We start from the raw sequence: 22074 nt of genomic DNA on the forward strand, positions 1-22074 counted from the left end.
ATCCAACCTCAACCTCCCCTGGCGCAACTTGAGGCCGTTTCCTCTGCTCCTGGCGCTTGTTCCTGGGGAGCAGAGCCTGGCCCCCTGGACGCAGCATTTTGACACTGCAGCGAGTCAGGGGCCATGTCCCAGCACCGTGGGGCTCCCCAAAACCACCCAAGTCCTTTATCAGTCCCCTCCATGAGCCCAGATTGCTGCGGGTGACGCTTCGACCGTTACAGATGTGACTTTATTAGAGGTGACACCGAGGGGCGAGCGGCTGCGTGACGCGATCCCCCGCCGAAGCGCCAGCTCTCCAGCGGGTTCACCAGCTTCATGGCCAAATATCCCTGTGAGGAGGCACAGAGGGAGGCTCGGGGGGGACTCATAGGTGCTGATGAGGGATTTGGGGGGGCCTGTGCTCCCCAGCACTCACCGGCGTGGAGTAGATGAAGGTGAGGAGCAGCACGAGGAGCAGCAGCAGCGCCAGCACCAGGCTGATGCGCCCACGGTGCTGCCGCCAGAGCCCGTAGCGAAGGGTGCGCAGTGGCGCCTGCAGCCACAGGAACGACCACTCCGGCCGCCTGCAGGTGACACCCGGCTCAGACACCCCGTGTCACCCCTCCTGTCACCCCCCAAGCACCGCGGGGACTCACATGGGCGGCTGGAGCTTGGGGTACATGTTGGGTTCATCGCGGCCTCTCCCCGCCGGCCGCTCTTCCGCCTCCTTTGCCGTCAGCAGCTCCAGGCTCAGCTCCAGCTTGCCCTTTTTTGGGGTGATGGGTGGGAATGGGGTGCAGGATCTGTCCCCCCCACCTCGTCACCGCTGTCCCCAACTGTCCCAGTGCCACCTTACCGAGAGGCGCTGCTTGTTGCCGTCCTGCACCATGCACGGCCACCACCCCCTGGCCCGTTTTTGCCGGAAAAGGGAGAAATGAGACGGGACCCGTGTCCCCCGCCAGGGCCAGGGGCTTTGGGGGGTCCCCTGCGGATTTGGGGTGCAGTTCTGGGGTTGCCGGGCCGGCTGCGGCAGCCGGGAGAGCTCCAGCTCCAGGACGCCTGCGGGGATAAGCCGAGGCAGGGTGTCACCCATGGGTGCTCTGTGTCACCTCTGGGTGCTCCCTGTCCCTTGTAGGTGTCACCTGTGGGTGTCCCCCACGCTGCTGCGGGGACACAGGGCAGGGAGACGGCGTCTCACCCAAAAAATCATCAGCCGAAAACTTGTCATTGTCCCACACTTGGAGGATGAGCTTGGGGGGCACCTTTTGCACTGTGGGGTCCAGGCTCCAGAAATGCTCCTGGGGGTAAAATGGGGGTGTCACCTTTGTCCCCTGTGTCCCCCCCACCCTGACACCCGCACCCCGCGGTGTCCCTCGCCTTGTGGGGCAGGATGCAGAGCTCCTCGGCTGCCAGGCACTGGAAGGAGAAGACGAAACGCCAGTTGAAGGCCCCGTCCCCCTGCAGCGAGCGGTAATGGATGTCTGTCCTCTGCCGCTGCTCCTCCAGCCCGTCCAGCCACCTGTGGGAGGGGACGCTGCTGTCACCCTGTCCCAAGGGCTGCTGTCACCTCCGCCTTGTGGGGGACACATAGCGGTGGCCTCGGCTCACCCCATGACGTAGATGTCACTCATCTGCTGCCCGGTCAGGTTGACGTCCCCCATGTCGACGTCCCGCGTGTTCCAGACCACGCAGCGCAGCTCGTACCTCACAGGGACACAAGGATGTGTCACCTTCGCCACCCTGGGATGTCCCCGTCCCACCCGCGGGGCCCAGCTGGGCGCTCACCTCTGGGGTTTGGGGGGGGTGATGTCGACAGGGGGGCCGGGGCTCCCCAGGGTGGTGGGGAAGACATCGACCCACATCTGCACCTTGCCCTGCGTGGGGGGGTGGGGCTGTCACCCCTGTCCCTGAGTGTCCCCATCACCCCTGGGGTCCCCATCTCTTCCTCTACCCCCAGCATCCCTCCCTGCCCTGGGGTCCTTGTCACCCTGGGGTCCCCATCACCTATCCCCAGGGTCAATGTCACCCCAAGGTCCCTGTTGTCCCCTGGCATCCCCTTATACCCCAAGGTCCCTATTGTCCCCAGCATCCCCTTATACCTCAAGGTCCCCATCACCCCAGGGTCCCTGTCACCCCAAGGTCCCCATTGTCCCCTGGCATCCTCTTATACCCCAAGGTCCCTATTGCCTTGGGGTCCCCATCACCCATTCCCAAGGCCAATGTCACCCCAAGGTCCCTATTGTCCCCAGCATCCCCTTATATCTCAAGGTCTCTACCACCCCAAGGTCCCTGTCACCCCAAGATCCCCAATTGTCCTCTGGCATCCCCCTATATCCCAAGGTCCCCATCACCCTGGGGTCCCTCCCTGACCGTGTCCCCATCACCCCAAGGTCCCCATCACTCTGTCCCCGTCCCCACCTGTTCCATCTGAGGCTGGGTGCTGTTGTAGAGGGTGCGGGTCTCCAGGTGCTCGGGGACAAGGTGACAACGGCGGAGAATGTGCAGGGCCAGGCGCTCACGGGGGGGCCCTTGGTGCTGGTGCACGGGGGGTGCGCTCTCTGCAAGGCTCAGCCATCACACCAGGGGACAGGATCGGGCCCCTCCATGTCCCCACCCGAACCCCCACCCACCAAACTGGCTGAGCAGGACGGTTTGGTCCCCAAAGGTGACGGTGGTGCCCTCGGCGCTGAACTCGGGTGCCGGGAGCCCCCGGGTGTGGGCGAAATGCTCCAGGATGCGGCTGGGGGGGAGTTGGTCCCTCCAGCACCCGGGGCCGGTGCTGTGGGGACAGTGGGTGGGCTGGGGACACTCCTGGGTGTCCCCTCCCTGTCTGTCACACCCCTGTGCCCCTTGCATGTACCAAACCGATAACCAGGTCTTCATCCCCGTGCCAACCTCATCCTCATCTCCTTGTGCTCTCTCTTGTCCCCAGGTCTCTGTCCCCACCCTCATGTGCCCCCCCGTCCCCATCTCTCTGTGGCCATGTTCCTGTCCCCATCCCTGTCCCCACTCTGTCTCCATCTCCCTGTCCTCATCCCCGTGTCCCTCCTGTCCCCATGTCCCTGTCTCCATGTCTCTGTCCCCATCCCCACCCATAGGTACCCCCGTCCCCATCTCTCTGTGCCCGTGTCCATGTCCCCATCCCTGTGCCCATCCTGTCCCCATGTCGCTGTCATCATCTCCCTGTCCCAGCCCTCTTATAGCCCCCTCATCTCCATCTCTCTGTCCCCATCCTTGTTCCCATCTTGTCCCCATCACCCTGTGCCCATCCCATTGTCCCCATCCTGTCCCCATCCTGTCCCCCTCACCCTGTCCCCACCACCCCGTGCCCACTCCAACGCCTGCTCCTGTGCTCAGGCCTGTGCACCCTGATGTCCCCAAGCCCCCACAGTGTCCCCCGCCCTGGTGACACCCACGTGCGGTAGCGAGCCGCCAGCCCGCAGTTGGCGCGGTAGCGGGACAGCAGGCGGTTCTCCAGGTCGATGGTGGTCGTGCCAATCTCCTGGTCCGGTGGCACCACGTCATAGTCCAGCAGTGTCACCCGCAGGTCCTTCTCCAGTGGGATGGTCCCTGTCACCTCAAACAGCCTGGCAGCGAGTGTCATCAGCCCCGGGGACACGCTGGTGGCACCCGCTGGCACAGGGAGTGGGGACATGTGGGCATGGGGACTTGGTGGCACGAGGACATGGTGGCACGAGGACATGGTGGCATGGGAACCCACTAGTGTGGGGAATGGGGATGTGGTGGCACAGGGACCTGCAGATGTTGGGAATGGGGCATCTGGTGACATGGGGAGTGGGGACATGGTGGCACAAGGGACCTGCAGCACAGGGTATGGAGATGTGGTGGCAAGTGGACATGGTGGCAGAGGAATTGGGGACACGGAGGCTCAGGAACCTTCTGGTGCAGGGAATAGGGAGCTGATAGTGTAGGCACTTGGTGACATGGGGACCTGCTGGTGTGGCATCTGGTGGCATGAGGACCTGGTGGCACAGGGTTCCAGTGGCACAGGGACGTGGTGGCACAGGGACATGCTGACATGGGGAATGGGCCCCCCCCTCCCCAGTGCCACCCATGGGTGACAATGCCACCGGGCCACCCGCCCTGGCCGTACCTGCCAAAAACGGGCTCCAGCGTGTTGGGCACGTACTGGTCTCGCTGGCCCAGCTTCTTCTTCCCCAATGAGACGCGCACGTAGGGGTCACACTGCCAGCGGGGGGGGACACTCAGGGTGACATGCGGCAGGGGGGATGGGTCACCCTGTCCAGCACCCATGGCTGACCTTACCAGCCTGTTTCTGTCCTTGGGGGGCAGGTCGAAGGCCCGGACCACGTAGACCCTCACCAGGCACTTTTGGGGTTTGCTGGGGGGCAGCTGCTGGAAATGTCGAGGCGGGGGGGACGCGGCGGGGTCCTCGGGCAGGGGGTAGATGCGGAAAAGCCCCTGCGAGAGCCGCCCGGCCGTGCACCCCCGGCTGTCCGCCCCCAGCGCTGGGGTGTCCCCTCGGGGGTGTCACCCACCTTGAACTCACCCACGGGGTCGTCCCCCCCCGCGGGGTGACCCCCCGGCCCGTAGAGGGGGAAGGTCTGGCAGAAATCCTGCAGCCCCTCGAATTCGGGCAGCGCCTCCAGCTCGCAGCTGTAGATCTGGGGAGTGGGTTCTGCCCTTGGCCCCGTGGCCCTTTGTCCCTGTCCCCAACCCCATCTTGGTGCTTCTCCCCATCATGTCCCTCTGCCCTTCTTCAGCCTTGTCCCCATCCCATCTTCATCCATGTCCCCATTTCACCTTCATCCCTGTCCCCATCGCATCTTCATCCCTGTCCTCATCCCATCTTCATCCCCATCCCTGTCTCATCCTCATCCCTGTCCCCATCCCACCTTCATCCCTGTCCTCATCCCATCCCCTCTTCATCCCTGTCCCTGTTCCTCTCTCAGTCTCCATCCCTGACCTTGTCCCCAGCCCATTTTCATCCCTGTCCCCATTCCTGTCCCCTCTCAATCCCCATCCCTGACCTGATCCCTATCCCACCTTAATCCCTCTCCCCTCCTGTGTCCTCGTCCCCAACCATCCCTGCACCAATTTTGTTTCATTCTTGTCCCCATCTCCATCCCTGTCCCACCCCTGAGCTTGTCCCCATCCCTGTCCCCTGTCCCCAGACCTTCAGTCTGTCCCTGCCTGTCCTCCTCTTCTCCTTGTCCCCCATGGCCGCATAGAATTTGCTCCACCAGTCGTCCTCATCCTCATCTTCCTCTTCCCCCTCCTCTGCAGCCTGGTGGGGAGCAGGGTGAGGTGGGGACAGGTGGCTCCCGGTGACCCCGGTGACGCTGTTGCTGTGCCCACCTTGTCCCCAGCCCCCTCGGCAGCGATCCTGGGCAGCATCTGCAGGGACAAAGGGGACAGCTCGGGGAAACTGAGGCACTGGGCTGGGGACCCCAGCGGTGCTGAGGGGGTGTGGGGTGCTGAGGGACTCACCTGACGTATCCTGCCCCAGAGAGCGGCTGCGGGGGAGAGGGCACGTAAACCATCCTGGAGGGGGCAGGGATGGGCAGGGGGTACATGGATGGGGCAGGAATGGACAGGGGGTGCCAGGGATGGACAGGAGGTACCAGGGATGGGGCAGGAGGTGCCAGGGATGGGGCAGGAATGGACAGGGGGTACCATGGATGGACAGGAGGTACCAGGGATGGGGCAGGAGGTGCCAGGGATGGGGCAGGAATGGACAGGGGGTACCATGGATGGACAGGAGGTACCAGGGATGGGGCAGGAGGTACCAGAGATGGGTCAGGGATAGGACAGGGATGGGCAGCAGGTGCCAAGGATGGGGCAGGAGGTACCAGAGATGGGACAGGGGGTGCCAGAAATGGACAAGGGGTGCCAGGGATGGGCAGAGTTGGGGCAAGAAGCAACAGAGATGGGCAGGAGGTGCCAGGGATGGGTCAGGGATGGACAGGAGGTGCCAGGGATGGGGCAGGAGGTACCAGAGGTGGGACAGGGATGGACAGGAGGTACCAGGGATGGGGCAGGAGGTACCAGAGACGGGAAAGGGATGGACAGGAGGTACCAGGGTTGGGGCAGGAGGTACCAGAGACGAGACAGGGATGGACAGGAGGTACCAGAGTTGGGGCAGGAGGTACCAGGGTTGGGGCAGGAGGTACCAGAGGTGGGACAGGAGGTATCAGAGGTGGGACAGGGATGGACAGGAGGTGCCAGGGTTGGGGCAGGAGGTACCAGGGTTGGGGCAGGAGGTACCAGAGGTGGGACAGGGATGGACAGGAGGTGCCAGGGTTGGGGCAGGAGGTACCAGGGTTGGGGCAGGAGGTACCAGAGATGGGACAGGGATGGACAGGAGGTGCCAGGGTTGGGGCAGGAGGTACCAGGGTTGGGGCAGGAGGTACCAGAGATGGGATAGGAGTGGACAGGAGGTGCCAGGGTTGGGGCAGGAGGTACCAGGGTTGGGGCAGGAGGTATCAGAGATGGGACAGGGGTGGACAGGAGGTGCCAGGGTTGGGGCAGGAGGTACCAGGGTTGGGGCAGGAGGTACCAGAGGTGGGACAGGAGGTACCAGAGATGGGACAGGAGTGGACAGGAGGTACCAGGGTTGGGGCAGGAGGTACCAGAGATGGGACAGGGGTGGACAGGAGGTACCAGGGTTGGGGCAGGAGGTACCAGAGGTGGGACAGGGATGGACAGGAGGTGCCAGGGTTGGGGCAGGAGGTACCAGGGTTGGGGCAGGAGGTACCAGAGATGGGATAGGAGTGGACAGGAGGTGCCAGGGTTGGGGCAGGAGGTACCAGGGTTGGGGCAGGAGGTATCAGAGATGGGACAGGGGTGGACAGGAGGTGCCAGGGTTGGGGCAGGAGGTACCAGGGTTGGGGCAGGAGGTACCAGAGGTGGGACAGGAGGTACCAGAGATGGGACAGGGGTGGACAGGAGGTACCAGGGTTGGGGCAGGAGGTACCAGAGATGGGACAGGGGTGGACAGGAGGTACCAGGGTTGGGGCAGGAGGTACCAGAGGTGGGACAGGGATGGACAGGAGGTGCCAGGGTTGGGGCATGAGGTACCAGGGTTGGGGCAGGAGGTATCAGAGGTGGGACAGGGATGGACAGGAGGTGCCAGGGATGGGGCAGGAGGTACCAGGGTTGGGGCAGGAGGTACCAGAGACGGGACAGGGATGGACAGGAGGTACCAGGGTTGGGGCAGGAGGTGCCAGGGTTGGGGCAGGAGGTACCAGAGGTGGGACAGGGGTGGACAGGAGGTGCCAGGGTTGGGGCAGGAGGTACCAGGGTTGGGGCAGGAGGTACCAGAGATGGGACAGGGGTGGACAGGAGGTGCCAGGGTTGGAGCAGGAGGTACCAGGGTTGGGGCAGGAGGTACCAGGGTTGGGGCAGGAGGTACCAGAGATGGGACAGGGGTGGACAGGAGGTACCAGGGTTGGGGCAGGAGGTACCAGGGTTGGGGCAGGAGGTACCAGAGATGGGACAGGAGTGGACAGGAGGTGCCAGGGTTGGGGCAGGAGGTACCAGGGTTGGGGCAGGAGGTACCAGAGATGGGACAGGGGTGGACAGGAGGTGCCAGGGTTGGAGCAGGAGGTACCAGGGTTGGGGCAGGAGGTACCAGGGTTGGGGCAGGAGGTACCAGAGATGGGACAGGGGTGGACAGGAGGTACCAGGGTTGGGGCAGGAGGTACCAGAGGTGGGACAGGAGGTACCAGAGATGGGACAGGGGTGGACAGGAGGTACCAGGGTTGGGGCAGGAGGTACCAGAGATGGGACAGGGGTGGACAGGAGGTACCAGGGTTGGGGCAGGAGGTACCAGAGGTGGGACAGGGATGGACAGGAGGTGCCAGGGTTGGGGCAGGAGGTACCAGGGTTGGGGCAGGAGGTACCAGAGATGGGACAGGGGTGGACAGGAGGTACCAGGGTTGGGGCAGGAGGTACCAGAGGTGGGACAGGGATGGACAGGAGGTGCCAGGGTTGGGGCAGGAGGTACCAGGGTTGGGGCAGGAGGTACCAGAGGTGGGACAGGAGGTACCAGAGATGGGACAGGGGTGGACAGGAGGTACCAGGGTTGGGGCAGGAGGTACCAGAGATGGGACAGGGGTGGACAGGAGGTACCAGGGTTGGGGCAGGAGGTACCAGAGGTGGGACAGGGATGGACAGGAGGTGCCAGGGATGGGGCAGGAGGTACCAGGGTTGGGGCAGGAGGTACCAGAGACGGGACAGGGATGGACAGGAGGTACCAGGGTTGGGGCAGGAGGTGCCAGGGTTGGGGCAGGAGGTACCAGAGATGGGACAGGAGTGGACAGGAGGTGCCAGGGTTGGGGCAGGAGGTACCAGGGTTGGGGCAGGAGGTACCAGAGATGGGACAGGGGTGGACAGGAGGTGCCAGGGTTGGGGCAGGAGGTACCAGGGTTGGGGCAGGAGGTACCAGGGTTGGGGCAGGAGGTACCAGAGGTGGGAGAGGGATGGGACAGGGGGTGCCAGGGATGTGACACGGCTGGGCAGCAGGTACCAGGGCTGGGCAGAGCCATTACCAGAGCCAGATGAGGGGGTTGTGGGGCCAGGGGGAGGCTTTCCCTGCCCAGGGGGTGGCCAGTAATACCGGCCCAACCCCCGCACGCAGGCCTGTCCCACCACGGGCCGGTACCCAAACTCTCGCGTGTCCAGTACCCGCAGCCAGATGGGGGGCACATATTCCTCCTCTGCCGGTAAATTCTGGGGCGGGAGGGGAGCCAAGTCATCACCCCAGGGTGCCAGCACCCATGGGTGGGGTGCCCCCCGTCCCGTCCTCACCAGCGGCAGCAGGAAGGCGTTGATGGGGAAGTTGGGGTTGGTGGGCAGGTTGAGGATGGGGGGGGTCCGCAGGGTCTGCCCCCCGCACTGCAGCTCCAGGCTGGGCGCCCGCACGCCGCCCCGCAGCCCCCGCAGCCCCCACGCCAGCACCTGGGGGACACCGGTGGCTGTCACCCCCCGGGTGCACTGGGGTCACCGCGGGTGGGCTGCGCACCCGGGGGATGCTGGGGGTGGCTGTCACTGTCCCCATCCCTGTCCCCATCTCCAGCTCCATCCCGTCCTCATCTTGGGTTTGTCCCTTTGGGTCTGTCCCCATCGTCATCCCTTTCCTTGTCCCTGGCCTGTCTCCATCCCTGAGCTCATCCCCAGCCTGGTTTCATCCTTTTCCCCATCCCTGTACAGTCCCCATCCCTTCCCCAGGACCTTCATCACTGTCCCTGTCCCCAGCCTGTTCCCCTCCATTCTCCATCTGGGACCTTGTCCTCATCCCACCTTCATCCCTGTCCCATCCCTTTCCCCATCCCAACCTTGTCCCTCTTGTCTTTATCCCTGTTCCAGTCCACGTCCTTGCTCCCAGCCACTCCTGTCCTCATCCCTCTCCCTGTCCTTGTCCCCATCCCATCCCCTTCTTCATCCCTGTCCCTGTCCCCACTGCGGTCTCACCTCCAGTGCCACCAGCCGCAGGAGTGGCCGGATGCCCTGGGGGACACTGAAAACCCCCTCCCTCCATGGCGGGGGGGTCACTTGTGCCAGGGCCCCATCCTGCCAAGGATGATGATGGTGATGATGATGAAGATGGGCTATCATCCCCTGTGCCCCCTGTCCCCCCCCAGCCCCTCACCTGGGTGTCGTGCAGCAGCTCAAAGGCCACCAGCAGCTCCCCGTCCGACCCCCCGGACCCCCGCAGTGGGTACCGCTGCAGCCGGGGGGGCTTCCGCTGCCCCACGTCCAGCCAAACTTGTGGGGCGCACACACTCCTCCCCAGGAAAGCACCAGCACCCTGCAACACATTGCTTGGGTATGGGTGCTGCCCCCACCCATGGTTCCCCCCCACCATGGGTGCCATACCCCTCCGTCCTGGTCGAAAACCTCCACCACCACCATGGGGGGCTCGTCCTGGACCCCCTGGGGGTTCCCATACAACAGCACCCGCTGGAAAAGCAGCGTCTGGTCCCAGAGCGGGTCCAGGGTGCCGGGCAGCACCCGGGTGCTCTGGCTGACGTGCACGAAGGAGACGTGGGCGACGGGGTCTGGGGGACAAGGACACTCTCAGCACCTCAGGCTCCCCACCGGGGTGGGGGTCTGGGGGTCTTTTTGGGGGCTGTTCCACCTGCGGTGGCTTTGGTGGCACGGGGTGCCAGCTCCAGCGCCTGGAAGATGTAGCAGCGCAGCTGGAAGAAGTTGGGTCCTGCGGGAGGGACAGGGGGTGACAAGAGGTGACGGGGGGGCTGGGACCCCGCTGGGTTGTCACTGTGTCCCCCCGCCGTGTCCCCGGGGCTCACGCTGGAAGGTGCAGAGGATGAGGGGCATGGGCTGCTTGGGGCTGGTCCGGGATGAGCCCCGCGCTGGACACTCGGCCGCGGGCGTCTCGTCGTCCTCGGCCACATCCTCTTTGCTCTGCAGGTTGTGGGGAGGTGTCCCCTTGGCCCTGCTGTCCCCCGGCCCTGCGTCCTGCTGTCGTGCCATGTCCTACTGCCCCAGCATCGCTCTGTCTCCACGTCACTACATCCATCTCCTCATCCCTCTGTCCCTTCATCCATCCATCCATCCATCCATCCATCCATCCACCCATCCATCCATTTCTCCATCCCTCCTTCCCTGCATCTCTCTGTCCCTCCATCCGTCCCTCCGTCCCCCCACAGAATCATTTTGGTTGGAAAAGCCCCTCGAGCTCATTGAGTCCACCCGTTCCCCCACCCCTGCCACTGCCCCATGTCCTGAGAACCTCATGTCCGTCTGTCCAGCCCTCCAGGGATGGTGACTCCAGCACTGCCCTGGGCAGCCTGTTCCAATGCCCCACAGCCCTTTGGGGAAGAAATTGTTCCCACATCCAACCTCAACCTCCCCTGGTGCAACTTGAGGCCATTTCCTCTGCTCCTGGCGCTTGTTCCTGGGGAGCAGAGTCTCTGTCCCTCTGTCCCTCCATCCCTCTGTCCCCCATCCCTCCCCGCACCCCACCCTCCATCCCCAGCCCCAGTTCCCCTCGTTCTCTCGCACCGGGGTCCCCTCCAGCAGGAACAGGGCCGCCCTGGCCCCGGGCTGGCTCGGCACCATGGCGCGGTGCCAGCAGCGCCGCCGGCACACGTCACCCAGCCGCGGCTGCAGGTGGAAGCGGGAGCCCCAGAGGGACCCGTATTCCCAGGCCTCGGTCCCCGCCGCCTCGGGGCTGTGCTGTGGGGACACAGGGGTCAGCACGGGGTGGCACATGGGGATGGACCAGGGCACTCCCACCACTGTCCCTGCCACCCCATCTGTGTCACCCGTATCTTGTCGCTCCCATCCCTGCCACTCCCATCCCTGTCACCCCAGTCATGCCACCCCCATCCCTGATGTGTTCATCCCTGCTGTCCCCATCCTGTCACTCCCATCCCTTCCACCCCATCCTTGTCACCCCTGTCCCTGCAACTCCATCCCTGCCACCCCATCCTTGTTACCTGTCACCTTCATCCCTGGTGTTCCCATCCCTGCCGTCCCCATCCTATTGTTCTCATCCCTGCCACCCCATCCTTGTCATCGCTGTCACCCCCATACCTGATGTCCCCATCTCTGCCACCCCCATCACCCCAGTCATGCCACTCCCATCCCTGCCACTCCATCCTTGCCACATCTGTCCCTGCCACCCCAACCGTGATGTCCCCATCCCTGCCACCCCATCCCTGCAACGCCCGCGCTGATGTCCCCTCCTCGCTGCCCCGTCCCTGTCCCCGCTGTCCCGACCAGCCGTAGGAAGGTCTCCACGTCCTGCTCGGGTCCCTGCGTGCTGGGATCCCTGCGGCGGGTGCGCAGCCAGCGCCGGCGCCGCAGCGTGTGGTACGTCTTCTCGGTGGCGTGCCACGCCGGGGGGACAGCGCCGGCACCCGCGCTCGTCCCGTACTCCCACCCTGCGGCACCCGCTTGTTCTTGTCACCATCACCTCCACCACCCACTCACCCCAGCGTGGGGACACCCACTCACCCGCCTCGTCCACGTTCCCCGTCACATCCACGTGCCAGTCATGGGCGATGTGCCAACCTTGGGGACACGCCACCTCTTCCTTGGGTGGCACCGCCGCGCCGCTCTGCAAAAGCAGGTGAGCGCTGAGCCCCACTGTGCTTGTGTCACCCCACCGCCGGTGTCCCCAGTGCCACCGCCCGCTCACGATGTCAGTGTTGGTCACGGCGGCAGGTCCCCACTCGCCACCGCGCTGGCGGCTCTCGTTCTCGTACACCTCCTCCAGCACCTCGCCCACGTTGGTCTCCGCGTCCAGCAGCAGCCTTGGGGACAAAAATACCGGTGTCACCCTCCCCGACGTCCCCCGGGGTGTCACCACCCGTGCTGGGGGACTCACCGCCGCTGCGGCTCCACGGTCCAGGGCCCGTCCCAGCGCCAGCCGCGGGGGGGACGGATGCGGTGGCGGGGGAGCCCCGCTTTGCCGGCGCTGTCCGAGAAGCAGGGGCACCCCAGCAGCCCCCGGGGACCCCACTTGCCCAGCAGCTTGGTCTGGTTTTCATACTGGGAGGGGACACGGGGGGGTGAGGGGGGTTTGGGGACACTGTGAGGTGGTGTCACCCCCCAGGCCAAGGGCGCACCGTCTCGGCATAGACGTGCAAGGTCCCCTCGAGGTGCCGGGACAGGTTATCGCTGTTGGCCACGCGTCCCAGCCAGAGCCGGAGCCGGAGCTGGGCATGGATGTCACTGGAGCCCTGCGTGGTGGGGACACAGCGGGGACAGAGAGGGGACATGGCGGAGATGTGGAGAAGGTCTAGGGGGGACACAGAGAAGGACACAGAGGGGATGTGGAGAGGACACAAGGGGGACATGGAGGGGACATGGAGCAGATATGGAGAAGGTCTAGGAGAGACATAAAAGGGGACACAGAAGGCAGATGGAGGGGACACAAAGGGGACATGGAGGGGATGTGAGGGAAATGTAGAGGGGACACAAAGGGGACATGGAGCAGACGTGGAAAAGGTCTAGGAGGGACACAGAGGGGTCATGGAGGAGATGTGGGGGGGACATGGGAACACACAAAGGTGACATGGAGGGAACATTGGGGGGACATGGGGGAGATAAGGAGAAGGTCTAGGGGACATGGAGGGGACACAGAGGGCATGTGGAGATGTGGAGAGGACACAAAGGGGACATGTAGAGGACACAGAGATCTGGAGGGGACATGGAGGAGACATAAGGGGTCACAAAGGGGACATAGAGGGGACATGGAGATATAGAGTGGACATGGAGGGGATATGGGGGGAAACAAAGGGGACATGGATGGGATATGGAGGAGATATGAGGAGATGTGAAAGGGATGTGGAAGGACATGGAGGGGACAATGAGGTGACAGGGAGGGGACATGGGGTGCCCACCACCAGGAAGAGGGTCTGGATGCGGCCGCAGAACCTCCCGCAGGCGCCGGGGCCGCTCGGCGAGAACATGATGTCGGTCGCGGGGACACGGGCACAGGCCACGCGTCTGTCCCCCCGCAGCAGCCACAGCAGCACATCAGGGACACCAGCCTGCGGCTGTGGGGAGAGAGAGAGAGACCGGCAGGCTGAGACCGGCCACAGCTCATCCCAGCTGTGTCCCCCATGTCACCCCATCCCAGCCACAACTAATCCCAGCAATGTCCCCCATGTATCCCCATCCTGGTTGGGCTGAGACCGGCCACAACTCATCACAGTGATGCCCCCGATGTAACCCCATCCCAGCCACAACTCATCCCAGCTGTGTCCCCCGTGTCACCCCATCCCAGCCACAACTCATCCCAGCAATGTCCCCCATGTCACCCAATCCCAGCCATACTCATCCCAGGGATGTCCCACATGTATCCCCACCCTGGTTGGGCTGAGACTGGCCACAACTCATCCCAGGGATGTCCCCCATGTAATCACATCCCAGCCACAGCTCATCCCAGTGATGTCCCCCATGTCACCCCATCATGTCCACAACTTGTCACACAATGTCCCCCATATCACCCCATCCCAGCAGGCTGAGACTGATCACAACTCATCACAGCGATGTACCCCATGTCACCCCATCCCAGACACAACTTGTCACACTATGTCCCCCATATCATCCCTTCCCATTGGGCCAAGACCAGCCACAACTCATCACAGTGATGTTCCCGATGTAACCCCATCCCGGTCACAACTCATCCCAGCAATGTCCCCCATGTCACCCCATCACGGCCACAACTTGTCACATAATGTCCCCCATATGACCCCTTCCCAGCAGGCTGAGACCGATCACAACTCATCAGTGATGTCCCCCATTTCACCCCATCCCAGACACAACTTGTCACACTATGTCCCCCATATCATCCCTTCCCAGTGGGCTGAGACCAGCCACAACTCATCACAGTGATGTCCCCCATGTTACTCCATCCCGGTCACAACTCATTGCAGCGATGTCCCCTATGTATCCCCATCCTGATTGAGCTGAGACCGGCCACAACTCATCACACGATGTCCCCCATATCACCCCTTCCCGGCAGGCTGAGACTGATAACAACTCATCACAGCGATGTACCCCATGTCACCCCATCCCAGCCACAACTTGTCACACTATGTCCTCCATATCATCCCTTCCCATTGGGCCAAGACCAGCCACAACTCATCACAGTGATGTCCCCGATGTAACCCCATCCCAGCCACAACTCATCCCAGTGATGTCCCCCATGTCACCCCATCATGGCCACAACTTGTCACATAATGTCCCCCATATGACCCCTTCCCAGCAGGCTGAGACCGATCACAACTCATCAGTGATGTCCCCCATTTCACCCCATCCCAGACACAACTTGTCACACTATGTCCCCCATATCATCCCTTCCCATTGGGCCAAGACCAGCCACAACTTATCACAGTGATGTCCCCGATGTAACCCCATCCCAGCCAAAACTCATCCCAGCGATGTCCCCCATGTCACCCCATCACAACCACAACTTGTCACACTATGTCCCCCATATCATCCCTTCCCAGCAGGCTGAGACTGATAACAACTCATCAGTGATGTCCCTCATTTCACCCCATCTCAGCCACAACTTGTCACACTATGTCCCCCATATCATTCCTTCCCAGCGGGCTGAGACTGGCCACAACTCATCACAGCAATGTCCCCCATGTTACCCCATCCTGGTCTCAACTCATCACAGCGATGTCCCCCATGTCACCCCATCCTCATTGTGCTGAGACCAGCCACAACTCATCACACAATATCCCCCATGTCACCCCATCCCAGCCACAAATCAGAGTGCTGTCCCCCACGTAACTTGTCCCAGGGATGTCCCACCTCCACGGCCAGCGCTGTCACCCTGCTCAGCCAGCCCTGGGCCGTGTCCAGCAGGGTGTCCCAGCCGGCCCGCGGGGGCTCGGCCGCGGTTGCCACCATGTGCCGCAGCAGGTGCAGCCGCGTGGTGCGCAGGTGGGCGTCCAGCGCCGTGGGGGTCGGCTGCTCCGCCAGCCGCGCCAGCGCCTGCCTGCAAACAACCCCCACAAAACGCCACGTTTTCCCCCCAAAATACCCTGTTTACCCCCCAAAATTCCCCCATTTCCCCTCCAAAATGCCCCTTTTCCCAAAAAAATGCCCCATTTCCCCAAAAAATGCCCCATTTCTCCCCCAGAATGCCACAATTTCCCCACAAAACGCCGCATTTATCTACCCCAAAATGCCCTGTTTCCCCTCCAAAATGCCACATTTCTCACCCAAAATGCTACATTTTCCCAAAAAAATGCTCTGTTTTCCCCCCAGATTTCCCCATTTCCCCTCCAAAATGCCCCTTTTCCCCAAAAAAATGCCCTATTTCCCCCCAAAATGCCCCTTTGCTCCCCCAAAATGCCACATTTTCCCCCAAAAACGCCACATTTATCTGCCCCAAAATGCCCTGTTTCACCTCCAAAATGCCCCGTTTCTCACCCAAAATGCTACGTTTTCCCAAAAAAAATGCTCTGTTTTCCCCCCAGATTTCCCCATCTCCCCTCCAAAATGCCCCTTTTCCCCAAAAAATGCCCCATTTCCCCAAAAACCGCCCCATTTCTCCCCCAAATGCCACACTTTCCCCACAAAACGCCGCATTTATCTGCCCCAAAATGTCCTGTTTCACCTCCAAAATGCCCCGTTTCTCACCCAAAATGCTACGTTTTCAAAAAAAAAATGCTCAGTTTTCCACCCAAAATGTCACATTATCTCCCCAAAAAGCCCCATTTCTCCCCCCAAAATGCCTCTTTCCCCCCTAGAAATGCACCTTTTCCCCCCACAAATTCCCTATTCCCCCAAAAAGTCCCATTTCCCCCCCAAAAATTCCCCATTTCTCCCCCTCAAATCCCCAATTCCCCCCCAAAAAAACCATTTCCCCCAATTATCCCATTTCCCCCAAATTCCCCATTTCACCCCCCAAATTCCCCATTGCCCCTAATTGTCCCATTTCCCTCTAAATCCCCCATTGCCCCCAATTGTCCCATATCCCTCCAAATTCCCCATTTGTTCCCCCTAATTGTCCCATTCTCACCCCCCAAATTCCCCATTGCCCCCAATTGTCCCATATCCCTCCAAATTCCCCATTTGTTCCCCCCAATTGTCCCATTCCCACCCCCCCAAATTCCCCATTGCCCCCAATTGTCACATATCCCTCCAAATCCCCCGTTTGTTCCCCTCAATTGTCCCATTCCCACCCCCCAAATTCCCTATTGCCCCCAATTGTCCCATTTCCCTCTAAATCCCCCATTGCCCCCAATTGTCCCATATCCCTCCAAATTCCCCATTTGTTCCCCCTAATTGTCCCATTCCCACCCCCCAAATTCCTCATTTGTTCCCCCCAAATTCCCCATTTCACCTCAACTGTCCCATTTTCCCCCAAAATCCCCCATTCCCCCCCAAAATCCCCCATTGCCACCTGCAGTCCTGCACCAGCTGGCGCAGCATCCTCCTGCCGATGTCCCCTCTGGTGTCCCCATGCGCGTCCCTCAGCTCCGCCACGTTGTCCCCCTGCAAAATAAAGCCCCCCAGCTGTCCCAACCCAACCAGGGGGGTGTCACCTCCACCCTGCTGTCACCCATGGGTGCTCACCAGCCGCCGGCACAAGCTCCGCAGGAGGTTCAGGGTGTCCCATCGGTCACCGGCGTCCTCCCAGGACGAGGTGACAGCTGCCACCGGCTTGTCACCGTACCACGGCAAGTAGTGGTAGCGGTTCCCTGCACCCAGAACATCCCATGGGACACTGCGCGGTGTCACCCACTGTGTCCCCATCCCAACATCCCACTCACCATCAAAGAGGGGACAACAGTACGGGGTGACGGAGGCTGTGGGCTTGCAGGTGACATCGCTGGTGTCCCCATAGTGGCCCAGGCTGAGCTCGAAGCGCAGGAGCTCGGGGCCGGGTGGCACCATGGTGGCCGAATAAAAGACGCCGCAGAGCCCGAAGCGGCGACATCGGGGCAAGTGACGCTGTGACAAAAAGATACTCCCGGGTTGTACTTAGAAATAAGAATTAAAGATGACGGGGGTGGCATCGCGCTGTGTCACCTGCACCTGGGTGACGTCCTCAGGGGCGATGGCACCACGCTGGCGCCCGTCTGGTGTCCCCATGTGGGTGCTGAGCTCCAGTAGCACCCGGCCACGATAAGCCACCCCGGTGTCCTGTGACATAAGGGTGGGGGGGTGATTTGGGGTGTCCCCACTGAAAAAATGGGTGCTGTCCCCTCTGTCACCCACTCACGGTGCTGGGTGTCCTGGCAGGATCCGAGCGGGGACCGTAGAAGGGGAGGAAACTGGGTCCGAAGCAGGGTAAGAACCCGGGGGTCCCCTCTGTGGGTGAAAAAGGGGGTTCAGTGGGTGTTGGGGGTCTGGGTGCTGGGGACCCCCGCACCCAAGGGTGGCCCCTGCTCACCCTCCAGCTCAGCACCAGCAGAGGAGATTTGGGAGAGGCGGAGGGTGGCGGTGCCCAGGACTTTGCTGCTGCGGGACCTAGGGGGGTATGGAAAGGAGGGGGGTCTCCCCCAAAAATAGGGGGGTCCCCAAAAATAGAGGTGTCCCCAAAAACCTCCCAAAACGTTTTTGGGGGGTCCCCATGTACCCGCTGAGGATGGCCAGCTGAATCTCATCGCAGATGGGGGGCAGCTGCGGAGAGGCGAACGAAAAGAGGGGGTGTTGAAATGAGGGTGCCCCCCACATTTTGGGGGTGCGCCCACCTTGGGGAAGGGGTGTGGGATTTTTGGGGGGCACCTCACCCGCAGGGGGAAGAAGAAAACCTCGTTCCACGCCGGGTTGGCATCGGGGGGCATCACCCGGGTGCAGAGCTGCGATGGGCAGAGCTGTGAGCGCTCCCCCTTGACACCCCAAAATATGACCCCCCCACCCCAAAATGTGAGCCCCCCACCCCATAATCTACCCGGCACCCACCGTCCTGCCGGCAAATCGCACCCTCACCGCCGCCGCTACGAAGCCCCTCTTGCCGCCGACTGGTAACCGAGGTGGCTCCGCTGCAACAGGGATGGCAAGAAGTGAGTGGGGGGGTCCCCTAAATCTACCCCCACCCTAAAATAATAAAAGGGGAGGTTTTGGGGTGTCCCACCCTGCGGCAGGTCCTCGGCGCGGTAGACACGCAGTTGCAGTGTGGCGACACACGGCGATGGCCGCAGCAGGTTGGCTTCCACGTCCTCGTCCCCCGCCGGTGCCTTCTCCTCCTTGGGGGGGTTGTATAAAAATGGGGGACCCCCCCATATAGTTTTTGGGGTGCTGGAGAGGTGTGTGGGGGTCTCACCGGTGCCGTCTCACCGGCACGGAGCACGGCCAGGCTGACGCGCAGGTACCCACAGGAGCCGGTTTCGGGGTGCTGGGGGTGCTGCAGGCTCAGCCACTTCCAGCTCAAGCTGCGTCCTGGCACCAGGGGTCACCCCGTCGTCACCCAATGTCACCGTGGTGTCACCGCAGTGTCACCCCGAGCCTCTCGCCTACCCGGGGCGTGGTAGATGGTGCCGATGTCCAGCTGCGGGGGGCAAAGGGGGTGAGGGTGGCCGAGCCGCGCTGTGACGCCGCGTCCTCGAGTCACTGTCCCCACCTGGAAGACGCCGATGATGGCTTTGGCACGGCTGGCCCGGGAGTCCAGCACCTGTGACAAGCGTGGGACACAGCGTCAGCGGCCACCCCGCTGTCCCCGTCCCCATCAGTGCCACCGAATCCCCCGACCTGGAAGACAATGAGCTCGGCTGCCAGCCGCGCAGGCGTCCGGCGGAAATTTTGCCAAAACACCTAGAAATGGGCAAAAGGAGGTGAGGGTGGGGTGAGGGGACACCGGTGGGTCCCCGTGCCCCCTCCCCGGTGTCACCTCGTTGTAGTAGGGGTTGTTCCCTGTCTGGATCCTGGTCCTGAAGCGCTTCTGGCCGATGAGAACTGTCACCACCGGCTTGATGTCGTTGCCCTGGAGCTGGTGGCCCTCGATGACCCTCACCCGCACCTGTGGGACAGGCGGTGACACGGTGGCCACCACGGATGGGACGTCACCCCTGGGTGATACCGCACCCATGGGTGCCATACCTGGAAATCCTCTTTCCCCTTCGCCGGTGGCTTGTTGTGGCGCTGGGATGTCCCCGGTGATGCTGCCCGTGGTGGCACCTGTCCTTGCAAGGGGACCGCAACGTCCCCAGGTGTGCCGTGGGGGGTGTAGGAGCAGCGGAGGGTGAGGGTGCACTGCGAAGGGACAGGTGACACCTCAGGCTGTGCCCAGTGACACCCAAGGGTGCTGTTGCGTTGCAGGGGGGTGCTCACCCCCGTGGGCTGTCCCTGAGGGTCCAGCAGTGGCATGTGGCTGAGGGACAGCGGCAGCCCCGGGTTGGCCACCAACTGCTCCAGTGACACTGTGGCGGCACCCAGGACTCTGCAGGGACAAGGGGACATGGTGAGGGTGGTGACACTGGGGACAGACCCCCCACCACGGTGCTACTCACCCCTGGGGCACTGGCTGTCCCCAGTGCCGCAGGCGCAGGGTCAGGGTGTCCGTGGGGCGCAGGGGACACGTGCCCAGTGGCCATGCCAGCGTCTGGTGGTGACAAGGGGTCAGTGGGGTGACACGAGTGTCCCCATGCCACCGTGGGCCACTCCGAGGTCACGTCACCTCGTTCCAGGTGGGGCTGCGCTCCTCCGGCAACACCCGGGTGCTCCTGGGGACACCTGATGGGGACGGGACGGAGGGTGGTGGCACGGCAGGGTGGGGACATGGTGGTGCAGGGGGATGACTGGCACTGCCCCCACGCACGTGGACGGTGACTGCGGTGTCCCCCCGGTCCCCAGCGGTACCTCGGAAGCGGGCAGACACGTGCACGCCGGGCCCAGCGCCGGTGGCCTCGGGGATGCGGGCACTGGCCACCAGGAGCCGCAGCATGGCCACAACCCTGTGCCACCGCGTCACTCAGGCGCTGTCACCCTGGCACCGGGAAGGGTTCCAGAATGGCACTGTGGGGGCACAGGGCAGGGACACTGCTGTTGGCTTGGCTTGGGAGGTGTCACTCTGTCACTGGGTACCCATGTCCCTGTGTCCCCACATCTCTGTGTGCCCATACCTGTTTGTCTCAATGTCTGCGTGTCCCCTGACCATGTGTCCCCATGTCCCTATGTTACCATGTCCCCAGGTCTGCATGCCCCCATGCCCCCACATCACTCGTCCCCAAGCCCATGTATCCCCACGTCCCCCCATCACTGCATCCCCATGTCTGTGTGTCCTTGTGTCCCCATGTCCCTGTGTCCACGTCACTGTGCCCCCAAGTCACTCTGTCCCTATGTCTGCATATTCACCTGTCCCCATGTCACTGCAACTCCATGTCTGTTGTCCCCACGTCACCGTGTCCATGTGTCCCCATCACACTATACTCCCATATCTGTCTGTTCCCATGTCCCCACATCACCACATCCGCACGTCCATGTGTCCCCGTGTCCTTGTGTCACTGCATCCCCATGTCCCCCTGTCCATATATCCCCATATCTGTCCATCTCCACATCCCTAGGTCCATGTGCCCCTATAACACAGAGTCTCTATATCTGCCTGTCCCCATGTCCCCACATACTCAAGTCCGTGTGTCTCTGTGTTCCCATGTCCATATATCCCCATGTCTGTGCATCTCTATGTCCCCATGTCCGTGTATCCCCACATCCCCATGTCCCCATGTCCTTGCATCACCGCATCCCCATGTCCTCATGTCCATATATCCCTATGTCTGCATCTCTATGTCCCCATGTCCGTGTATCCCCACATCCCCATGTCCCCATGTCCTCATATCACCACATCCCCATGTCCTCATGTCCATATATCCCCATGTCTGTGCATCTCTATGTCCCGGTTGTCCCCATGTCCTTATGTCACCGCGTCCCCATGTCCCCATGTCCATATATCCCCATGTCTGTGCATCTCTATATCCCCATGCCCCCGCGTCCTTGCGTCCCTATGTCCCCATGTCCTCGTGTCGCTTCGTCCACATTTGTGTGTCCCTGCGTCCCCATGTCCTTGTGTCACTGCATCCCCATGTCCCCATGCCCATATATCCCAATGTCTGTGTGTCTCCATGTCCACATGCCACTGTACCCCTATAGCACCGAGTCCCCACATCCGCCTGTCCCCATGTCCCCCCAGCCCCACCCTCATCTCCCGGGTGAGGAAAGGCTGAGGGAGCTGGGGCTCTGGAGCTGGACAAGAAGACACTGAGGGGGGACTCATTCATGGTTACAGATATCTAAAGGGGGAGTGTCAGGAGGATGGAGCCAGGCTCTTCTGGTGACAACCAGTGATAGGACAAGGGGTAATGGGTGCAAACTGGAACACAGGAGGTTTCACTTAAATATGAGAAGAAACTTGTTGGGAGTGAGGGTGTCAGAGCCTGGCCCAGGCTGCCCAGGGGGGTTGTGGAGTCTCCTTCTGTGCAGACATTCCAACCCGCCTGGACACCTTCCTGTGTAACCTCATCTGGGTGTTCCTGCTCCATGGGGGGATTGCACTGGATGAGCTTTCCAGGTCCCTTCCAGTCCCTGTTCTGTGTGACCCTGGGATCTCCCGTGTCCCCGCCCACACACTCCGCTCCAAACTCCTCCCTCCGCGCTTTGGCCCCGCCTCGCTCCACCCCT

At 62.4% G+C, this 22074-nt stretch overlaps 1 protein-coding gene across 1 annotated transcript; it reads right to left on the bottom strand.

Annotated features, from left to right (window-relative positions):
• Positions 1 to 215: 215 nt before the first annotated feature.
• FER1L5 (fer-1 like family member 5) lies at positions 216 to 20344 on the bottom strand (the record flags this gene model as incomplete). The annotated part of the gene is made up of 48 exons (XM_080360268.1): positions 216 to 329; positions 416 to 563; positions 636 to 745; positions 836 to 1038; positions 1178 to 1277; positions 1357 to 1498; positions 1588 to 1683; positions 1765 to 1853; positions 2398 to 2537; positions 2610 to 2719; positions 3396 to 3599; positions 4094 to 4185; positions 4267 to 4422; positions 4500 to 4625; positions 5138 to 5358; positions 5452 to 5477; positions 8582 to 8694; positions 8773 to 8922; positions 9614 to 9772; positions 9841 to 10022; positions 10103 to 10180; positions 10275 to 10389; positions 10951 to 11163; positions 11710 to 11873; positions 11947 to 12049; positions 12131 to 12245; positions 12320 to 12483; positions 12561 to 12674; positions 13338 to 13493; positions 15262 to 15448; positions 16862 to 16953; positions 17035 to 17159; positions 17232 to 17412; positions 17491 to 17604; positions 17684 to 17772; positions 17855 to 17931; positions 18041 to 18084; positions 18195 to 18263; positions 18367 to 18446; positions 18539 to 18650; positions 18728 to 18843; positions 18922 to 19075; positions 19153 to 19215; positions 19292 to 19420; positions 19732 to 19840; positions 19911 to 20002; positions 20078 to 20133; positions 20260 to 20344. 48 exons carry the CDS (start codon positions 20342 to 20344, stop codon positions 216 to 218), a joined length of 5877 nt encoding a protein of 1958 aa, XP_080216394.1.
• Between the last annotated feature and the right edge of the window lie 1730 nt (positions 20345 to 22074).

The sequence above is a fragment of the Nesoenas mayeri genome, assembly GCF_963082525.1.
Source record: "Nesoenas mayeri genome assembly, chromosome: 27".
NCBI classification, from domain to species: Eukaryota; Metazoa; Chordata; class Aves; order Columbiformes; family Columbidae; genus Nesoenas; species Nesoenas mayeri.